This window comes from Schistosoma haematobium, chromosome 3 (assembly GCF_000699445.3).
Source record: "Schistosoma haematobium chromosome 3, whole genome shotgun sequence".
In the NCBI taxonomy this organism is placed as follows: Eukaryota; Metazoa; Platyhelminthes; class Trematoda; order Strigeidida; family Schistosomatidae; genus Schistosoma; species Schistosoma haematobium.
Window position 1 is genome coordinate 2590108 of NC_067198.1, and position 20321 is coordinate 2610428.

Sequence of the window (20321 nt, forward strand, 5' to 3'; positions counted from 1 at the left end):
AATAAAACTGACGAAACTATTAGCAAAACCGGTCAACAAATTGTCGTGTAATTATCATTAGATGGTGTTGTTTTCTCGTTTTTTTCATCAGTGTATTTCTCTACCAGTTGTTCATTCAGTAAATATCTCAAAACCTTGTCAGTCTAATTGTAGGTTTAGAGACATAATCATGCGCGCAAACCATCAATATAAGCAGTCGAGCGAATCTCCTGCAAAATGGAAACCTCACTGTCGAATTTATCCTAACGCCGACTACGGTTCAAACCACTATCATAAACATGGGTTGGGAGTTTTATTCCCCTTCGTTAAAACTTATATTCTACTTGATAATCATTATATAATCGCATTAAACTGAACGAACTAACTTCAACACTAGTTGATTATCAGTCAGAATAAGATAAGTAGTGATGGAACAGCATTGCGAACATTGACGTAGAACGGCGAAACTCCAGTCTACAGCAGAGAAATAGCAACCCCAAAAAACACTCAACAACCACGAGTGTTAGGACTAAAAGTGGATGACCACTACGAAACAGGAAGGGATACTATTCGGAAATCTGACGTAATCAACGCATCTCAAGCCGAGCGAACACAAGAAAAGTGAAGATCCTGGCTTAAGTGAGGCTCAGGACGCTTGATATGGGTGTAAAGGAGAGTCTAACACAAACAGAAAATTTCAAATGCTCTACCATATTAGGTTCATTGATCATCCTATTTTCTATTAAATTTCTAAGTAGAATTAGCTCAATGGTACACACATATGAGGACACAAATATATAGAGGCATATAGAAGACTAAATGAGCCTAATAATTATTTTACAGCACGCAGATTAAAGCATAAACCATGAAAACTCCATGTCGTGAACAGTCTTCCCCAATCGATTCAAACAACCTGCTTACTCCAGTCGATACAAAGCACTTACACTCCGCATGAGTCTCCTCTCTCGACTGTCTACTCAAAGCGCGATCTCTCACTAGTAACCAAGCTAGCTTAAATCAATTTGAGATTGAGGCAATGCAAGTCTATCTGTTCACTCTATACGAAGACAAATTGGACTCGAAGATTTGCGATTATTCACACTCAGCTATAAGAAGATAAGAGGTTATCTAGTAATTACACACAACATACTAAGTTCGCAAATTCGCTTCAACACAAACATCCCACCAGAACATTGCTAACAAGAAGAGACTTGACAATTAGTTAGTCATGGATTACCATTCTCTGATTAGTTTGGCTTTGTCTGGTGCACGTCTCTAAACTTACTAATTGTCATCGTTAATCCATATCACATAATTACATCTACCTCTCTTACAAACATTTCTGTCTTCCTTATATTCACACTCTCTGATCCTATCAAACTGTCTGCTTTACTAATTATTTTATTTATTAAGTGAGTTCTTCAAACAATCGTCGTTCAATTATTACACAAACGATCACTTCATTATTTTCTCATTGCAATCAACCAACGTCCCAAGTGATAGTTTGACGGCAGACTACAATTGAAACCTTACTGCTGACACACAGCGTAACATGGAGATGATGTCGGTCAAATGACTTTCCTTCTATCTCTAAGGAGAAGTGATCAGGTAGTCATAATATTCAAATTCATGTCTGAGATGGCCTGTCAAACCGAGGGGTTGGTTCCCTCGTAGTGCCTAACGATGAGGGTGTAGTGAACAAGAAGACGGGCGGGGAAAATTGAAATTGTCAGAAAATTAAAGGACTTGTTAGTAAAATCTAACAACCAAATGGAATATACGTAATTGGTCCATCACTTGACACGTAGTGACTCAGAATTCATTGTTCTTGCGTTTGCATGCAAATTAAATTCTGTTTCCATTCTTTACTGCTCGATGATCCTGTCTCTCTGTTGTCAGATATTCTGTTCACGACTAACATCAACAACTACTAATGTCAATATAAGTAGCACAAACTACATAGATCTTACCAACCTAGAGATGGCTGAAATCTTAACTCTCAACCTCACCAATCACTTCAATCAGAATCACACAAAATAGGAACACTCCCCAACTGTGGTGAGAATTGGTGCTCTAAGGAATTTCCATCCAACTCCCAGGTAAGCACTTGCAAAACTAAAGTGCCTGAGCTCATCAAAATCATCAGGATATGACAAAATTCTCCCTGAAATTCTGGAACAGTGCACGAAAGCAATCAGTTCATCAGTATGCGAACAGTTCAGGCACTCGCTAGAGTCACAGCAACGTATTAGAAACAGTCTACTGTCTCTGAAATCCTCAAAGCAAGAGATAGGAAAGTAGCAGCTTGCTGTAGATCAGTCACATTACTCTCAATACTATTGAAGAAACTGGTTAATGATTGAACAAGGGAATGGATGGACGAAAACAATGTCCACCACGAAGCCTTAAGTAGTTTTAGGAACGAAAAGTTCTGCGTGTCCAATCTTCTTATAGAACGGAGAATCTGAGTAACAGTTGGGACCGAACGATACTGGTCTATTTTATATCCACAGACACCATGTAAGCTTTTAACACGTAACGACACTCACTTTTCATAGTGAAAGTCGCGAAGACGCATTTCACTGTCCAAGATACACAAAGCACTCGCGAGTTGAGGGACGTCAATGTTAGAACTCTTATAAAGAACTATTTCGGGACTACTGATTCTTCCGACTTTCGTTGTAAACCCTCAAAGCAGCAGTTACTCCCCCAGTGAATAATGTCAAGAGGAGATTTGACAAACACTCACGATATACCATTTGTTGGTCGGACTGACGGCCTTGAGCGACAAATCATAATTAGGCTGGCAGATGCGCGAGTTTAGAACGCTGTTAAGGATAGCTTGTTGCTGTTGCTCATGATTTTCATTATAATTCGTATTTCGAAAGCACTTGGTTTTCCTATGGAATGAGCCACTAAGGTCAGTATATGGGGTTGTGAGTTAGGCTTTAGTAGTTTAAGGGTTAGAACTTGGTCGTAGGTGTTAGTGTTTTGAGCCAGAGCTAGCTAAACGCGCGTTTAGCTATATCATAGAAGCATACTAGAAGAGGAATAACATAGGCCGTAGGGCTTCTGTCCTTACTGCGTAAATCTGAATCGTGGTTAATTCTCCTGAAAGAATATCTTTTGTGTTTATATACGCTGAGGTCTGAGAAAATTTCAGGTAATCTGTAGGGATATATGGCATACCATGTAACCTCGACTCGAACGCCATATCGGAAGATCAGTCACTCTCCTTGAGCAACCCCATAACAAGTGGGCGTAAAAGAACGAAAGTCCAGGCGCTACCTAACTTTATGCCTTAATGAGTCGCCTTCATTTGTAATAGGCTGGCAGCAAGAGTGTCCGCAGTCTCTTCAGTGCGTAGCTTCGAGAGGAGACTTGTCAAAGCACGTGTTCACTCATGGACTATCATCTCGCTCTTGTGAACTGGCCGTGCTTAATGCGTATTCCATAACCTTACTATTACCGTTAATAGACATCACTAACTTATCACTACCTCGCCTCATCATCTCCATTTCTATGTAATGAGTTAACTCTACCTATTGTTTAAAGGTAACAGTTGTTTTTAATTAGGATACTTGTGGACGCAGCATTCACGGGAATTTGTTGCTTCTATATATACTTGACAGACAAACTTTTCGGCATTTTGTATACCTCCTTTGTTTTTTGTGGTTTCAGAATGCTTCTTAGCAAGATTGTTCGGGAAGAATATCGTTAACTCCTATTTGTTTTTTTCTAGGGTGCTTCACTTTTCACCCATATCTAGTACCCAATCTCATTCAAGTCATTTTTGATACTTTCAACCTCATCAATTCAAAGTAAAATGGAAAAGGAGTGTTGTGCTAATCCATGGGATTTACGTCCCAAGATTGAAAAACCTACTTCCGAATGTGCTCCCCCCTTACAATCGCACGTCTCCAAAAAACTGAAACAAAATCTTAGTGGACATCTGTCGCACAAAGAGACGTTCAGCACAAAGAATCCACCGAAGGTTACTTCAACGACAAGCGGGAAAAAAAACGATACTAATAAGTTGCAAAGTAATCAGGCCTTTCATATAAGAGAGGAATGTCTACTTGTACGGTCGAAAAGTGACCACATCTTGAAAGATGTAGATAATTTTCCTCTTGATTCATTAAGAGTCCCTAGTTTAAGGGCGTCCTGTCAAAATAGTCGTTTACAATGTAATACATTTAAAGAAGAATCATTTTGCCACTCTGTTACTGGTTCTACTAGTATTCAATCTAACATAATAAAGCCAAAACTCACTAAGTGTGGCTCTTTACTTGGTCGTTCTCTAACCAATGAAGTAAACACACCAGACATAATGCCAAATCCTTCTGTAATAAACTATGATTCTACAAATACGAATAAAATCAACAGTCTCGAAAATCCTGACGTTCAATGTGTAGATGACATGCGTGAGGTCGATGCGGGACATATTATAACTAAACGTCCTGTAGAAGAGACATTAGATATGTGTGTGTCGAATCGTGTGAGGTCCAGTCGGAGTTGTTTACCTGTACATAATTATATCAAACTTAACTTGAAGAAGAAACAGTTTTGTCGTAAAGGATCGTCAAGACAACAGACGTTAAGGAGAAAAGTTTATTTCAACAAGCTCAGAAAGAAGCTCAAAAACGGTAATCATAAGACAAACCCCTGCTTTATTTGCGGGGTTACAGGCCACTGGGCTAATAAGTGTCCACACACCATCATGAAACCCCAACCCTCCATCGAAAACAATTTACTCGATTGGCAACAGTGTGATAACACGTGTAAAATACCCAGTCTTGTTGAACTGGATAATCGATACTTTCCAGCTCATATTAATGATGTTTTGCCGATCGATTTTATAAGTAATCCTTCGAAACAATCTCCTATTGATAAACTGTCTCGTCGTGTGCAATGCTGTCTACAGGAGTTGGGTTTTGAGTCATTCCGTCCCGGTCAAGAGTTAGTTATTTTGCGTACACTACTGGGCATTTCAACATTGGCTGTAATGCCAACTGCTTTTGGGAAGTCACTTTGCTACCAAATACCTGCAGTAATACACCAGGTAAGCTAAATTATCATTTTAATCACTTTACATTATTATCATCGAGCAAGTTTATAAAACAGTCGCCTTGGTCATCTCACCCCTTATTTCGTTGATGGAAGACCAGGTCATACAACCTATATCGGGATTACATGGCACTTTCCTGAACTCAAGTCAGTCTGTCGATCGCAAAAAAGAAATATTAGAAGAAGCTCATAGGTGAGTATTATAGGTTTCTCATAAAGATATAAGCATTTAGGATGCTGCTTCACTATATGTTACATTTTGTTGTTTAGTTCATTTTCATTTTGAAAGTTCCTAATGAATTATGCTGAATAAAATAATTAGCTACACAATTATCATCAAGTGCGGTCTTTCATATTATTGCAATATTCCTGTTCGAATACTGGAAACATATTTTTTCGTACTGCAGTTTGGTATTAAGTTTCTTTATTAAATGTAAAAATAAGTTTCATGGTTAACTATTCCGGCCGTAGCGACCACCTTGATGTGGTGTTTGGGTTTATTTATCGTGATGGCTCAGCTAGCTATGTTAACTGAAACTCAATCCTTTAGGTACTCCCATACCAGGCAGGTCGATTGAAAAACGGTAAAACTAAAAGCTGAATTCTAAGATCTGAGGGCTGAGTCGTTCTGCCAACTGAACAGGAGTGTGACAGGAGTGATTTCTTTCCCTCAGATAACTAACATATTCAGAGATGCTGCACTATCACAACGAAGGGAAGGGGTTAGAAATGACCAACAGTAAAAATGTCATTCCCCACCTTATCCCACAGATTTCCGTCGACGGCGGTACGGCCTTAGGAAGTGCAAACCCGACATATAAGCTTCCCATAGAAATGCCGTGTGTGACTGGCCTCAAGCAGTTCCTTAGGCTCTACGGTCACGCTCCTAGGTCGCGAAGACCACCGATAATCCAACTTATTTTTCAGGTCCCTCAAGAAGAAATATCCTTTCACGGTGTGGGCAACTGGGCGATGACATTCGCCCTCATATCTCTACCAGCACCCGAGGTCATCTTGTTGACGATCGAATCCCTTCTTCACCTCTAAACAATTCTATCCCCATGACTAACCCTCGTTTATCTTTACCAAGACGTGTCATCAATGCTAATACCAGTGATAACGATTTGAGTTCACAGAATGTTATTCCTGGTCTCATGAAACCATGCTCTAAACTACACGTTAGAGATTTTAATGTTGAAATCTTGTATCAGATAAAAAAACAGGGTTCTTTAACCAAGACTCTAGAATCTCACGCCGCTGATGTGTGCCGCGTCTTTGAAACACACATACAGGATCCATATACGGTCCTTCATTTGACTTCACCTTATCAATATAGAAAATCGGGATGATTCACCCTCCGAGTATCTGGAGACCCCGTTGCTACCTCGCATGGCCTCTCTGATGTAGGCATAGCATTAAGTTCTAAAGCAGAAGAGGTTTTGTTAGACTGGATCCCAATAGGCAGTCGCTTTTATGCTGTTCAACTAAACGGGGCAGTTGGAAGCCGAAAATACAGGGACACAAGCTATTGCCTTTTTATTGTCTCTGCCAACGCTCCCAATCATTGCAGCTCGAACTAAGTTAAAGATGAATTTTATAGGAGGCTATTCAGCCTTCTTCGAAAAACTGAACGCTCTGGTGTAGTAATAGTGGCATGTGATTTTAATACTCAGGTAAGTAAACCAAACCAAACCGAAAAGCGACTTGAGCGGATCTTACGGTGTTAGGGCTCAGCGAACGGACAATGGCGATCGTCTGTTGCTACTATGCTCAGATAACCGTCCATTTCTAGCATACTCCAACTTTAAGTACAGGGCAAAACGTTATCTGGCGTGGCGACCTCCACAACCAACTCATCAATGGACTCAAATAGATCGCATTGCTATTAGCCATCGTTGGAGGAGTTCGATTGAAGACTGCCGCTCATTCTGTAGCGCATGTTTATACTCAGATCATGCTCTAGTTCCAGCACGTATTTGTCTGCATCTTACTGAACGTAGGAAAGCCACATAGAAAAAAAATCCTTAGATGAAAAAGGCAGCGGTGATAGGTAACAGTAATCAACTGTTCAGAATTATTTAGGAAACGAGTATTAAAAATGAGGCTGTTAGTGAAACTATATTATTCACTCTTAATCTAGGAGATTGAACCAATAGACAAAACACTTTAGGGAACAGCTCAACTGGCCTTCACCTACACTTCAGTTACCCCCTATCTCCAATCAAACTGATGTATGTCCTTCAGCTCTTAGTGAGGTTGAAAGGGCTATAATTAATCTAAAGCGAGGGAGCGCCAGGGCCTGATGGACTAATCCCTGAAATTCTTCAGTGTGGTGGGCCAGTTTTAACAGTTATATTTACTGAGATCTTATCCTAAATCTGGGAACTGGACGTAATTCCATCTGCGTGAACTCGATTGCTGATCATTCCAGTCCATAAGAAAGGACAAAGGTTCTCTTGTAATAATCATAGAGCAATAAGCTTAATTAATATAGTGTCTAAAATATTAGCCTCAATGTTTCGACATCTAACTAGAACTCGTGAAGAGCAAACTAAGGAAGACCAGGCTGATTTCTGACCTCAACGTATATGTATAAACCAAACATTCACCATTCGGCAAATCCCGAAACACACATCTGACGGCCGATTAAAGTTGTAATTCTTGACCTTAAGGTAGCGTTCGACTATAATGATCGTGAGTTTCTGTGGCAGTGTCTGTCATTGAAAGGCATCCCAAAGAAGTACATTAAACCTGTACAATCTCTACTCGAAGACTTCAGGTGGTGTTCTTCAGGGTTGTTCACTTTCTCCATTTGTATTTAACTTTGTCATAGACATGCTCTTAGACATAACACTTTCATCGTCTGATTTTTCGGAAGTTGATCTTCTACCAGGAGATTCACTCGTTTGAATTGGATATATGCAGATGATATAGTTCTATGTGATGAAGATGCTGACAAAACTCAGTCTTCTGACCACCTTAAGCAACAATGCGGGCATGTTTGGGATGCGGATCACTCCTTTCAAATGTAAAATGTAACTTTAGGATTGACTTGCATTTCCGCCCGGATTAGTGATAAGGATTGAAGTTGTTGGGCGTATCGACCGCCTCACTTATCTTAGGGTTTCATCAGTACTGATGCTCCGGTGTCTGACGAAGTTTCAGCACGGATTCAGAAGCCTCAGTCGGCTTTTGCCAACCTGCATCACTTGTGGCATAAGTGCGATATCCGTATTCCAACTAAACAGCCAGTTTACTACGCAGCTGTCCGCTCCATTCTACTTTATGGATGTGAAACATGGCCATTAAGAGTAGAGGATATTTTTAAGTTACTGCAATTCGATCCTAGTTGTCTTACAATCATTGCTCGTGTGATTTAGGACCACGAAGTAGGCAATGTCTGGGTTTTGAATAGGGTATTTGAATGACATGGCTCAAAATCGTTTGTAATGGCTCAGGTGTATCCATTCTTCGTCTTCCATCAAACTCTAAGACTAAATTCTTCATAACTTCTATTTGTCCTTTCACTAATTTATTTTTTTGAGTTGTGTCTTCAGTGCCGATCTTTCCTACTATAATTAATACTATTACTACCTCTACTATTCGTGGATTTGGCCTGAAAACTTCATTTTCCTGTGCTAATGGGGTGTGGGAACTTGAATCAATATATATACATGCATGTTCTAGATGGTGACTGACTGCACGGAGGTGTGACGTCAGTAAGGTGTTTCCTCTAGACAACTGACATTTGCAGCGATGCCTCCTTCTCTCAATGAAAGGCAGGTAAGAAAAAATTATTCCTTCTATCTCCACTATTGACCCTTTTATGAATTTATAACCATGTGACAACAGTTCACGAAATGTTATTTTTAACCTGAAACTATGTTCTAAACTACTTATTGGAGCTTAGATTGCTCAAAATGTACGGCAAATCAAACAACAGATTTACTTCCCTAGGGCTTCAGAACCTCGTACCATCGATGTATACTGCCTCCGAAACATGCTTACAGGAAACAAGTATATGTCTAACTTGAGTATGACGCTGTAGTTATCTGACTTTTTAAGAATTGACATATTATCAGGAGACTCACTTGTTGACTTGAAATACCTAGATGCCAGTCTTATTTGGCAATTGTGCATCTTCCTTTAGATCTTACGTTGTAAAATTATCTCATACTTTTTTTATCCCACGAATTTATTCTTCTCAAATCGAAATGTCTATGCCGAATGTTCTTGATACATCAAGTAACATTCTCTTCAATAAAGAGAACATACCTGCATATTATGGTACTTGATGAAAGTGACATGTGCTTTCCATAGCTTTGACGTCGTTAGTTTAACCTTAGAGTCGCAGGTTACCGAGATATTCAAGCCATCATTCAAAGAAATTAATTCACACAGTAGTTTCGTTAATACAAACAATCATCTAAGGGACTTTTAAATGTAAAGAATGAAAATCTCGGCAATTTGTTTTGCGTAATAATATTTATTTCCTTCATTGGACCCCCTAGTTACTTGTTGATTTGGACGAATATATGAATTTTTCGCGGTTGTCAAGTACTTTATACCTATTCTTTGATAGGGGGAAATATTCTTTTCTTATGCTTTCACCTGAAGCAATAGTGGACTCTGATTGGATGCTTCAGTCCGGACGCCTTCCTCCGATAAGTTTTGTTTGTATCGACGAAGCACATTGTCTAGCCGATTGGTCCAATCATTTTCGACCTTCTTATCTTCGCGTATGTAATCTACTTCGGAAATATATGGGAGTTAATTGTTTTTTGGGTATGTATACGTATATATATCTTGTTAGTCTGTAAACTGACTTTTTAATCTATCGTACATTTAAACAGACTGTATCCGATCCTGATTTTCAGTGTGACAACAATAAATTGAGTCTCCCTTACACATACAGTACACATAGGAATAACAATTCTGCATATTTTTTATTGAAAGTCTAAACATAATTTCGGTTCATTTCTGGAATAATACTTTCACTTATAATGATTACTTAGTAGAATATAGCTGATAAAATTCTTAACAAATAGTAATCCTGGGAAAACTGCACTTATTATCTGGAAAATTTTGTTCAGGAGCATAAAACTGCTTTTTACATTGTTGTCACTTACCTGTGTGCCATGCAAATAAAAGCGAGAGAAACAGAAGAGGGAAGATCATAAAGCTGGAAATAATACTTCAACAGAAATGTACCGTTCTTTTGAGTATATAACCAATACTACCGGTTCGTCAGCGAGTGTGTGGCTCTGTACCTGGGTATAATTCTTGAAAAAATACTATGGATGCATATTTAATATAGGCTATCTGAAGTGTCAATAGCGTTTCTAAGTTGAATCGACTGATTATCCACCGTAAACATATATATTCGATGGTAATCTGTGTATGCATGAGGAGTTCAAACATTTAGGCCTATTATATATCATGGACGAGTATCCGATATTCTAATGAGGTCCTGCAAGTTCTATGGTCTCGATTTCTACAGTATATTGTGCAGGAAATCTCCAACACTCTATACAGTCACTGGTTTTGACGTTTCGCTTCAAGTCAAAGTGTCAATTTTTGACTAAATTCGCTTTGAAAATCGTTTATGTATTTGAAGGTTCACTAAAATTTTAAGGTATTCACAAGAGCAATGATGTCTCTATATGTCCTCCGGCTTAATGGATTGCCGTTGTAGTTCAGTTCATCAATGATTTCTACTGTCACTTTTGGACGAGCGTGGTCGACATCGTATTGCTAATTGGGGTACAGACTAGATATATTGGCACAAAGAAAAGTATAGGCAGTCAGTCCTCACTTCTGAATTGGAGGTCTTATAATGGAGATTGTTTTCCGCAGGTTCATTTTAAATGGTAATAATTTAAGACCAGGAATAAATTCTTAAATATTCGCCGCTGTGTTACCTGATATACTTCATCTGCATCTCAAGTGTGTTCTCAAATAGATCAAATTGTAATCAAAACTTTTAGGTGTAGATAATTGCCGTTTCTTTATTAATTGTCTGGATTCTAGTCATTCCGTATGTTGGGAGTTGTTTTTTCCTTTGTGGAATCATTAATCCTTACATGATGACGCATTTCGCTCCGTAAAATCGATTTTGTAATGTTTACCTTACAAAGCAATATAGCATTTGTCGCTAAACATTTTGCAAATTCCACGAAAGTCATCAGTTCAGATAGCCAAACTATGATAACGACCCCACATTCATGTTACTAATATTAAAATGATCATGGACCCAATTTCACGAAACCCAGACATAATGTCTATGACATAATCCGATAGAAATTTTCTGTACTAAAATGCCACAAAACACGGAACGTTTTACTTCAAATTCTTTTCACTTTACGAATAGAGACCACATTTCACTCAGCAAACTGAGTAAATTACAATTTGCATGCGTTATAAACCTTAAATCCATCAATTAACATTCACCTAGCATATTGATTGCCAGAGCCTATGTTCAATCGACACTCCTTAATAGGAATGACACTTGGTTCTTGATTTCACATTAATCTGAAAGTTAGTGCTTCAGTCACCAGCAATGTAGGACGTTATACAAATGTGAATCAGTCCAAGTTTTTATGGGATATCGGCTCACAAATGAAATTATCAACAATAGTGAAGTATTTGTAGCATTAGGAATAACAAAAGAGATTAGAAATATAGAAGACGAATTGAAGAATATGAATGAGTCTGCCGAATAAAAAGAATAAGGTGATTGCGGAATTCAGGATATGAAGAAAGAAAAAGGGTAAATTCCTTTGCATCATTGCAAGTGTTGTTTAATACAGTTAAGACGTTATTAACGTTAAACAGAAATATACACCGAATCATATAAGTTTATTATGGAATCTGTTAACGAATGTCAAAAGAAACGACCTATCTTGTCTAAAGTTCTCCCAGTTCTTTTTTAACTTGAGTCCTTGTTCATTTATGTTCAGTCAGTCCGCCACAACGTAGGACCAGGCACATATATGCATCGGTCCAAGTTGCCATACCTCATTAACACAACAAGATGAACACCGGATTCATAGAAGTAGTTAATTCAGTGGTGGTAATATACAAAAGAAAGATTGCCTATAAGGACATAGTACAGGCAGGAAGAATTAGTTGGTATAGAGAAAGAAACAAAGCGATTTTAATCTCTTGGTTTAAGAGAAGTCAAAGAGTGTATACATCGACGTCATTGTGATCGATTCTGAGTCATGTGACCTAGAGTCTCCAACTATTGGTTACGATAGTCACGCGGACCCGAACCAAGTAGTCTTCATTTACCAACATGGCTTAGACCAGAATTTAGTGACTTCAAGCACTGATGGTAGCTATTTGTTTTTGATAAATATTTTGTCATCCTCTCAATTTTCTGTTCTTTCAATTTCATACGAGTTGTGTAGAGATCATCTGTTTTAATGTATGTGCATATAGTTCTGAAAATACGGTAGTATGATTTAAGCCTAGATAACGTTTGTGTATTAAAGATGAAGAACAACTCAGGAAGTTTAGATTTAGTCACAGTTAGTAACAAGTAGTCCCTAATAACGTGTACATTTTGAACCAATCGTTGGTCAGTACTTCCGCATAGTTGTTTACTTATACGGAAGACTACCTGACATCCTTCAACGGCGTATATTTTTCTGCTTTTCATATATTTGATGCGCCTAAGTTTTTTATTTGAGATAGTGAGGACCAATTAATTTTGTTAGTTTACTGCATTTTGCAATTATCACGGAGTACAGTACTTCAAAATACCGTTATACCATTCACAGTTAATGGAATATTGCGAGAATAAAACTGAAGAATTTTATTTCATTACTCTCGTATGTACATGTTATTACTGGCACAAAAACACCTAAATGGGTAACCGGACATATCGCAAGTAAACTTAGGTAAGTAGGGTAGTTGATCTTCTTTACACGTTCACCGAAATCGTGGAAGAAATAATGATAATGGTTGATAGTTAGTGTCTTATCTTCAAAGAAATCCCAATGAAAATAATGTGTAATGTTTTGAGTTCCCCTCATTACCACTATTTCAAATACTGAAGTTTAAATCAATCTCTTAAGTACGTCAAATGGGCATTTATTGAATTCAAAAATATCTTACCACTAAATTAATTAACGTGACAAGTTCTGTTTCCAATTTTCGAGAAACGACTATATACGCAAAGTCGAATCAGTTGTCATTAGTTGGAAATACAACACTGTCATATCATTCTGAAGGTCTATCATGATAAATGTGACAAAGATAGGAAATTAATCTACCAGCTGTGTGTACAGTGTTATCTGTTATAATATGGAGCAGATTATGCAAAATACTCATAAGTAGTGGATCATGCTTTGTTCTGGCCGTAAGTCATGGCTTGGATCTTCATTTCGACAGACGAATAAGCACCGTATGTACTGGAGGCCAACAGGTACCGTGTTCACTGACAACTTTGATCGACTAAAAGCGATTAATTAGCGGAGGTTTACTAATGTTATCAGAATGTACACTTAGTTTTCATGAACTATCGCATACAAATGGTTCGTGAAATAAAATTAAAGGTATTAAAAAACTATATTACTCCGGTCCCAATAAACACTTTGGTTCGCCAATCGATCTTGAGCATATCACAAACTTTTTAGCTAGTCTGACTGTAATTTAGTTAAATATCAGTTACAGATACATGTTAGTGTGATGATGTCGTTCTAATCTCTCAGTAAACGTGTCGGTCATAGTTGAATTTTACAATTAACAGTCTTCAGTTTAATATGTAGGAAAGGTGAATTTTCAGCTGTCGAGAAATTTTTCATAGCAAACGATATAGTATCGAGTTTAATTCTTTTTATGATAGATCCTGTTTACTGGCAACACTTGTTGTCCTTTCCTCCAGTTTTAACATGTTTCCCTGTGTTTGATTCCTTGTATCATTTCGACTTAAAACTTCACTTATCATGGTTATGATGTCAGTAACTCGGTTTTTTATGGTACCTTTTTGTATATCAAGGATTTCGGCAACAACATTCCCAACTGTTAAGTAGCACGGCAGTTTTAATTCACTTCACATACATAAAATGTGACTCCTAAAAAATTGCTAAAGTTTGGCGAATTTCTTTTAGACAATATTATAAAAAACTTTGGTTGCCTTAATTCACTGAAATTTCGTTAGTGTTTTGATTTGAGTCGAGCTACCAAGTGCTTGTCAAATAATCACATCTCAGTTACAGTGTTTCTTCGATAAATGTGAGTTATCTAGTTTACTTGTGTTTTTTTGTTTATTCCAGGTCTTTCTGCAACTTGTACCCCAGATGTTATCACGAATATTTGTAATAATTTGCGAATTCATAATCCAACAAGGTTTGTTGGTGATACAATTAACGAAACAACTTTGCATCAACCTGGTTATGTTCAACCAGTGTTAACTCCTCTGCCGTCACACTTGACAATATCAGCATCAATGGATGAAAAAAAGGATGAAGCACTTTTGAAGTTACTAACAAGGAGACCATTTAATCAACTAACTGGAGGGATATTAATATATTGTGCAACTAGAGAAGAAACAGAGCATTTAGCATCATACATTCGTACAGCTTTGCAGGATAAAGTGGATCAGGTGATTTACTCTCGCTTTTCTACCATATACTATGCATACTACTGACTGTCGCCTTTTATTCCTTGTCATGACTACTTAGCATATTTATTATTAAAGAACAAAGGAATTAAGCTGGAAATGAATGATCTATCTAATGGGTCTCTGAAAGGTCGATAGCCATCTCCAAATACTTATTTCGTGTAGCTCATTTGTGACAACCTTTTTTATCAGGCGTAAAAAATATGTGCAGCAAACTAGTTACATAGTGGGGCCCAAAGTTATACATCCAAGATTATTATTGTCTTATGAAATACATGATTGAAAGACACCAATTATTTGACTTATCACCCATGTATGTTTATGTTAACCCTACTCATTTTTATAACTAGTTTTATAGAGCATTTGAATACACGAAGTGCTAAGAAATTAATTTGGAATCATTTTGTTTATTCCTTTTGTTTCAGGTTGGCCGTAGGCGTATGAGTTGGACAACAGCTGCATATCATGCTGGTCAAACGACAAGTGAAAGATCCCGTATACAAAAGAAATTTATGAGTGGTAAAATACGCGTTCTAATTGCCACATGTGCCTTTGGGATGGGATTGAATAAACCTGATTTACAAGCTGTAATTCATTTTTCACTTACGAAATCATTTGAAAATTATGTGCAAGTAAGCCAGAAACTTAATTTAACATAAACCTTTTTCTTGTTTACTGTTGAATATTTTAGAAACTACAAAGTATCATAAGCTTCTTATGACAATGAGCATGAGAACGCATAAATGCAGATACCCAATTGTGTGGAATTTAGATATGCTTGTTCGAATTGCTACAACAACAATACTGTCAAAACAGCATTGTCATCACATGAAACAAGGAGTCATCAGTATTCATTGTCACAAGCCTGTAGTTTACTAATATCTTATGATCAATGACTGGGTTTCAGAACTATACATAGAAGACTATTAAATATTACAACATAGAACCGCTTATACAATTCCTGCTCATTTTTGGTTGCAAGCAGTTGAACTATAAGCAGACTTTGATTCAGGCAAAAATACGATTATTTTGATCCATTTACTGTTGTTGTGCTTAGTGATGTAAAGATGGTTGTCAGCTATCAACTTTTGATTTTCTGTTTATTTCATTTTCGAGCCATTAGTTGTATCCTGTACTTCAACAATAAACTTAGTACTCATAGGATATCGCTTAATCCGTTGTTTTTTAAAAAATTTAATCCATTAGTTATATATTCTTATGCTCTTTGTATTTCCAGGAAATAGGTCGTGTAGGACGTAAACAACAGGCCTCATATTGTCATGCATTTCTACCCTCCTCTTTAATGAATGATCCACATGAAGCGAATCATATAAGACGACATATTTTTGCTAATCATATTGATGCTGTATTATTGAAACGTTTACTTGGATTAATATTTAAAGATTTTCATTGTACATGTCGGTTTATTGAAAATCACAAAGAAAATCCAATGTCATGTCAAGGTCATGTACATGCAATCGATCTACAAGTCATCAGTGAACAAATCGATATAAAACCTGAAAGCTTAGCTACGATATTAGCCTACATAGAATTAGAATCCAACAATCCAATAATCTCGTTACTGCATTCTGGTTATGCTGTAAGTGTATATTTTTATTCTTATACTTTTATCTACAATAAATAATCAGTGAATATTCAAATCTAAGTAAAGACTATAACTCGGATACCATTTGTAAGTTCATATTATATATGTAGATTCAGTAAATGGAAACTCTACATGAATCTGATTGTTGCCCCCAAATGCCCTGGTATGGCCGAGAGTGGGGTGGACCCGCACTCCCTCTCGAAATACTCTCACACGGCCACGCGTATACAGCCTCTGCCAGGGAAGTTCTACTCACTACCTTCTCGTAGTAGGGGTGTTGTTTACAAAATGAGAGGACGAAAAGTGAATGTCCGGTGCTTTAACCGGATCCCAAACCAAATCAGTGGTGCACATGGGCCCCAGTATCCTGAGGGAACAAATGGTGTACGAACCAATTGTTGGTCACCGGCTTCCATGGGACTGCATCTCCTTACGATGCTCCACTGCCTTGTGGATCAGACCCTCAGGTCGAAGGCTCGGGGTGTGGCCCCCTAAGAAAACCACCTGCTTCGGTTTGGGCACCCGGGCAGTATCACAGCCCTCACACATATCAAATGAGATTTGTGTGGCGCATATGTAGTTGGTGCCTCTTTGTACTAATATCTATGTGTTGAAATAAAATAAAATAAATAAATCTGATTGTTGCCGTTATGTGTTCATTGTTTAAAAAAATTCGAATTTCGTTCTCTTATCCAATGTTCGACAAATTATTGTCAACTACACACTAAAGATGCTTGTAAAAATGTCGCATATAGTCATGGTTATACAGCTTCGAGAATCCTTTCAATTTAAAGGTATTTACTCACTTCTTTTTTCTTTTAATTATTGATTATGGACCTCATCATGCAACATGATAGCAATGTTTTCGACATAACTCACTAATCCATATTTCTCGATGCTTTCGTATACTTCTCAACTGTTCTCTTAGTGGGTCAAAATAGTAATTGTTCTGTAAATATTTTCATTGCTCAAACAAAACTGAAAGCCACAGTCATTCAGTTAAGCTTCATGCACTTAATACTAAGTTTGTTAATACTTCATTATTGTGTCACCTTCAGCAATTACTGCTTATCTGTATTCTTAGTTGAATATTCTACACGTTTTGTTAATTAGGTTGTTATAATTGCTTATATCTTACTTTTCAGATGGCTACTGTTCACTGCTATGGAGGTCAATATGAGATGGCTTATGCTTCCCAACGTTGTTTAGCTGTTTCAGGTGCTCTTAGTTTATGGAAAAGTGAACAAACGAAGGATTCACAAACCAGAGACGAATATCCTAGGCAGTTGAAATTAAATTTACCACAACTGTTTAATCGTTGGGGTTGGAAGCCAAATGTGGTGAAACAAGAGTTAAAAAAATTGGAATGGGATTATTCCAAGAGCAATAATCCCACCGCAATGTCTAGTAAAATTCATCGTACTGGGATAAATATTGATTTTTCACATTGGAGTTCATGGCTATGGATTCATGGGTCTGAAGTACCAATTACGAATGAGCGTTTAGATACTTGTTTGGTCTACTTGAATAATCGCCTGCAACAAGCTGAGGAAGCCGCTTTGCTTAGTATAGAACAATTAACATTGGCTTTAGGTGCTGTCGCACAACCGTGTCTTCAAGACATCTACCCTGAAGAAACTAACGATGATTTAGAGAGTCCTAAACCTGTTTGCAAAAAATATAGTGAACAGTGGTCATCTGTTGTGCACGAAATCATCAAATCCCATTTTTCCGGTACTAAAAACAATTTACGAAATGATAAGTTAGTACTTATTGAGAACTGTCAATCTCGATATCATTGGCCAACAGTTGTAACAGACGCTCAGGTCAGTGTGGATATTCCGTATTTTTTAACAGCTCATTGTTTACATATACGTGCATTTATATTGATTTTACTTTTAATAGGTAGTTAAAGTAGCTAAGAAATACGTAATTTCCTCACCGTAATTCAAAATGATCAAATTAGTTAATCAAGGGTAATGACAAGTTTGTTAAATGTTTCTACATTCCCATTTTTAATAGACTTAAAACTACAGACAAATAGTTACCCAATTTGTCGTCATATAGATTAAGTTAATATTTTTCCTTATATGGTCTTCCAGAAATAACGGTGGCGTCCATCTTCTTTATAAAACTATCCACTTTAATGTAAACATGGTATATAAACGAAAGGAACCCTTTATGATCACAGGATAGCACTACAATAATTTCAATCCATTAGATATGTTAATTCTTCTTTCGTTAAGATTGCCTTACAGTGTTACTCAGTTCATTGTGGATTAGGGTATTACACAAATACAACGTAACATTTAAGAGGAGAAATAGGGATAGTGTCAGTTTTCATTTATCATCTAGTTTAACTGTCGTGAATAGTCACAATATAAACGCATAAATATTGCGGACCAACATGTGTCTTTTAGTTTCTTCTTTAGTTGAACTATTTGTTATGACACACTAATCATTATGTAAACCTATTTTACTGAAATTATATTAATAAAATATTTGATTAAAACGGCATATATGTTACATGACGTAGATTTTTCTGTTCTTTGTTATTATTTTTGTTGGTCAAAGATCGCTCAGGTACAATCTACAGTTAGAAACTTTTTACATGTATATGAATCTAATCTTGATCGAAAAATCACAGGTCGGACAATCGCTAATATATTTCATGGGATATCGACTCCTCACTTCCCTGCAACTACATGGTCATATTGTCGACGATTCTGGAAAGTTCATTTGGATATTGATTGGCCAACTATTAAGAAGATTGCTACCCAAGAGTTACTAACTCATTTTTCATGCACCTAAATAATTTATTCACACCATTTGTAACATAGACACTGATTTTAAAGAGTGAATCACTGTACCAATAAATAAACATATGAGTAGTTACTAAATTAACAGTTATCTAGTCATCTTAATATTTAGAATCAAACTTAACGGACAGGGTTACCAACCTGAGACGAAACTATTTAGGTTTGGATCCCAAAATGTATAACATTTACGCAAACTTTGGTGAGTTCTACTTCCTCTAGTAATTTCCAACCGGTGCACTCCACCTGGATGTACAGAGTTGGAGAGAAGGATGTACAGGACACATGTTTTCCATGGAAGAGCAGGAATGAAATTTAGAGTCGGTTTTTATTAAAGTTACATTAACGCTGACTATTTTTAAAATGAATAATTGGTACATTCAGATTACCCCCTCACTGTACACAATTTAATTCGTTAAAAGTTGGTCCTATCAGTTACGGATACCACTGGTCGTGAATTGTTTTAAAGCATAAACGAACAGAACCTACCCTTGGATACGTAGCACTAATTACTTTGAGTAACTACCCTACTTCATGCATTACATTTTAGAAAAGTAATTACTAGTGTGTGGTATCACTACTACAAATAAGAAACATCAGTACTTAACGTGAATTAACATCGACCGCTATGTCGTCCACTTTAGCATGCGACATCGCGAAAACCTTGAGTCCTAGTGACATTATTTCGAAGTGGTCTGATAATAATTTATCTCGACCACGAAGTGGTTTTAAGCAAACTACTGAAGTAGTTGTGCGATATCATTTAAATGTGACATCACACCATCCACAGTAACATGCACATATAAACACTAGTCTCTCACACTTGGGTGAGGACCTGATTTATATTAAAATGTATTCGGACTTCGAACTAGATCACATGAACAACCAGGAAACCACAGACAACATGCACACTAACTAGTTAGGCGTCAATACAGTAAAGAAAACGATGAGCGACGCTTCGTTAAGACAACACTAACTTCATTTGAAGGTAGGGTTTTATTTACTTTTGCAAAAGTAATATTAATCAAGTTCAGTAAATAATTCAAACAATATACATGGATATCTCGAAGATTTAGGAAGAAAAGCACATACCAACTAATCGTTTGGAGTGGACGAGTGCTGTGGAGATGTCAGCATAGGTCTCTGGTGATTTTGTTGGGAGAGTATTCTGTGCACATGAGCCTCAAGCAAATCAACATGCTTCTCTGCATTAGTTAGTTTACTG

General features: G+C 37.1%; 1 protein-coding gene across 1 annotated transcript; it reads left to right on the forward strand.

Annotated features, from left to right (window-relative positions):
* Positions 1–2768: 2768 nt before the first annotated feature.
* RECQL4 (ATP-dependent DNA helicase Q4) lies at positions 2769–19772 on the forward strand. The gene is made up of 9 exons (XM_051207953.1): positions 2769–2899; positions 3722–5041; positions 5088–5239; positions 9629–9831; positions 14328–14656; positions 15100–15306; positions 15912–16274; positions 17426–18106; positions 18855–19772. The coding sequence occupies exons 2-9, from the start codon at positions 3806–3808 to the stop codon at positions 19089–19091; spliced, it is 3408 nt and encodes a 1135-aa protein (XP_051068677.1). The 5' UTR covers positions 2769–2899; positions 3722–3805; the 3' UTR covers positions 19092–19772.
* Positions 19773–20321: the final 549 nt, after the last annotated feature.

Bases quoted from the DNA above. Each gene is read 5' to 3' on its own strand.
- RECQL4 (XM_051207953.1), top strand. From the start codon at position 3,806: ATGGAAAAGGAGTGTTGTGCTAATCCATGGGATTTACGTCCCAAGATT. The intron at 14,657-15,099 runs GTGATTTACTCT...CTTTTGTTTCAG, and splicing joins TGCAGGATAAAGTGGATCAG to GTTGGCCGTAGGCGTATGAG. The intron at 15,307-15,911 runs GTAAGCCAGAAA...TTGTATTTCCAG, and splicing joins CATTTGAAAATTATGTGCAA to GAAATAGGTCGTGTAGGACG.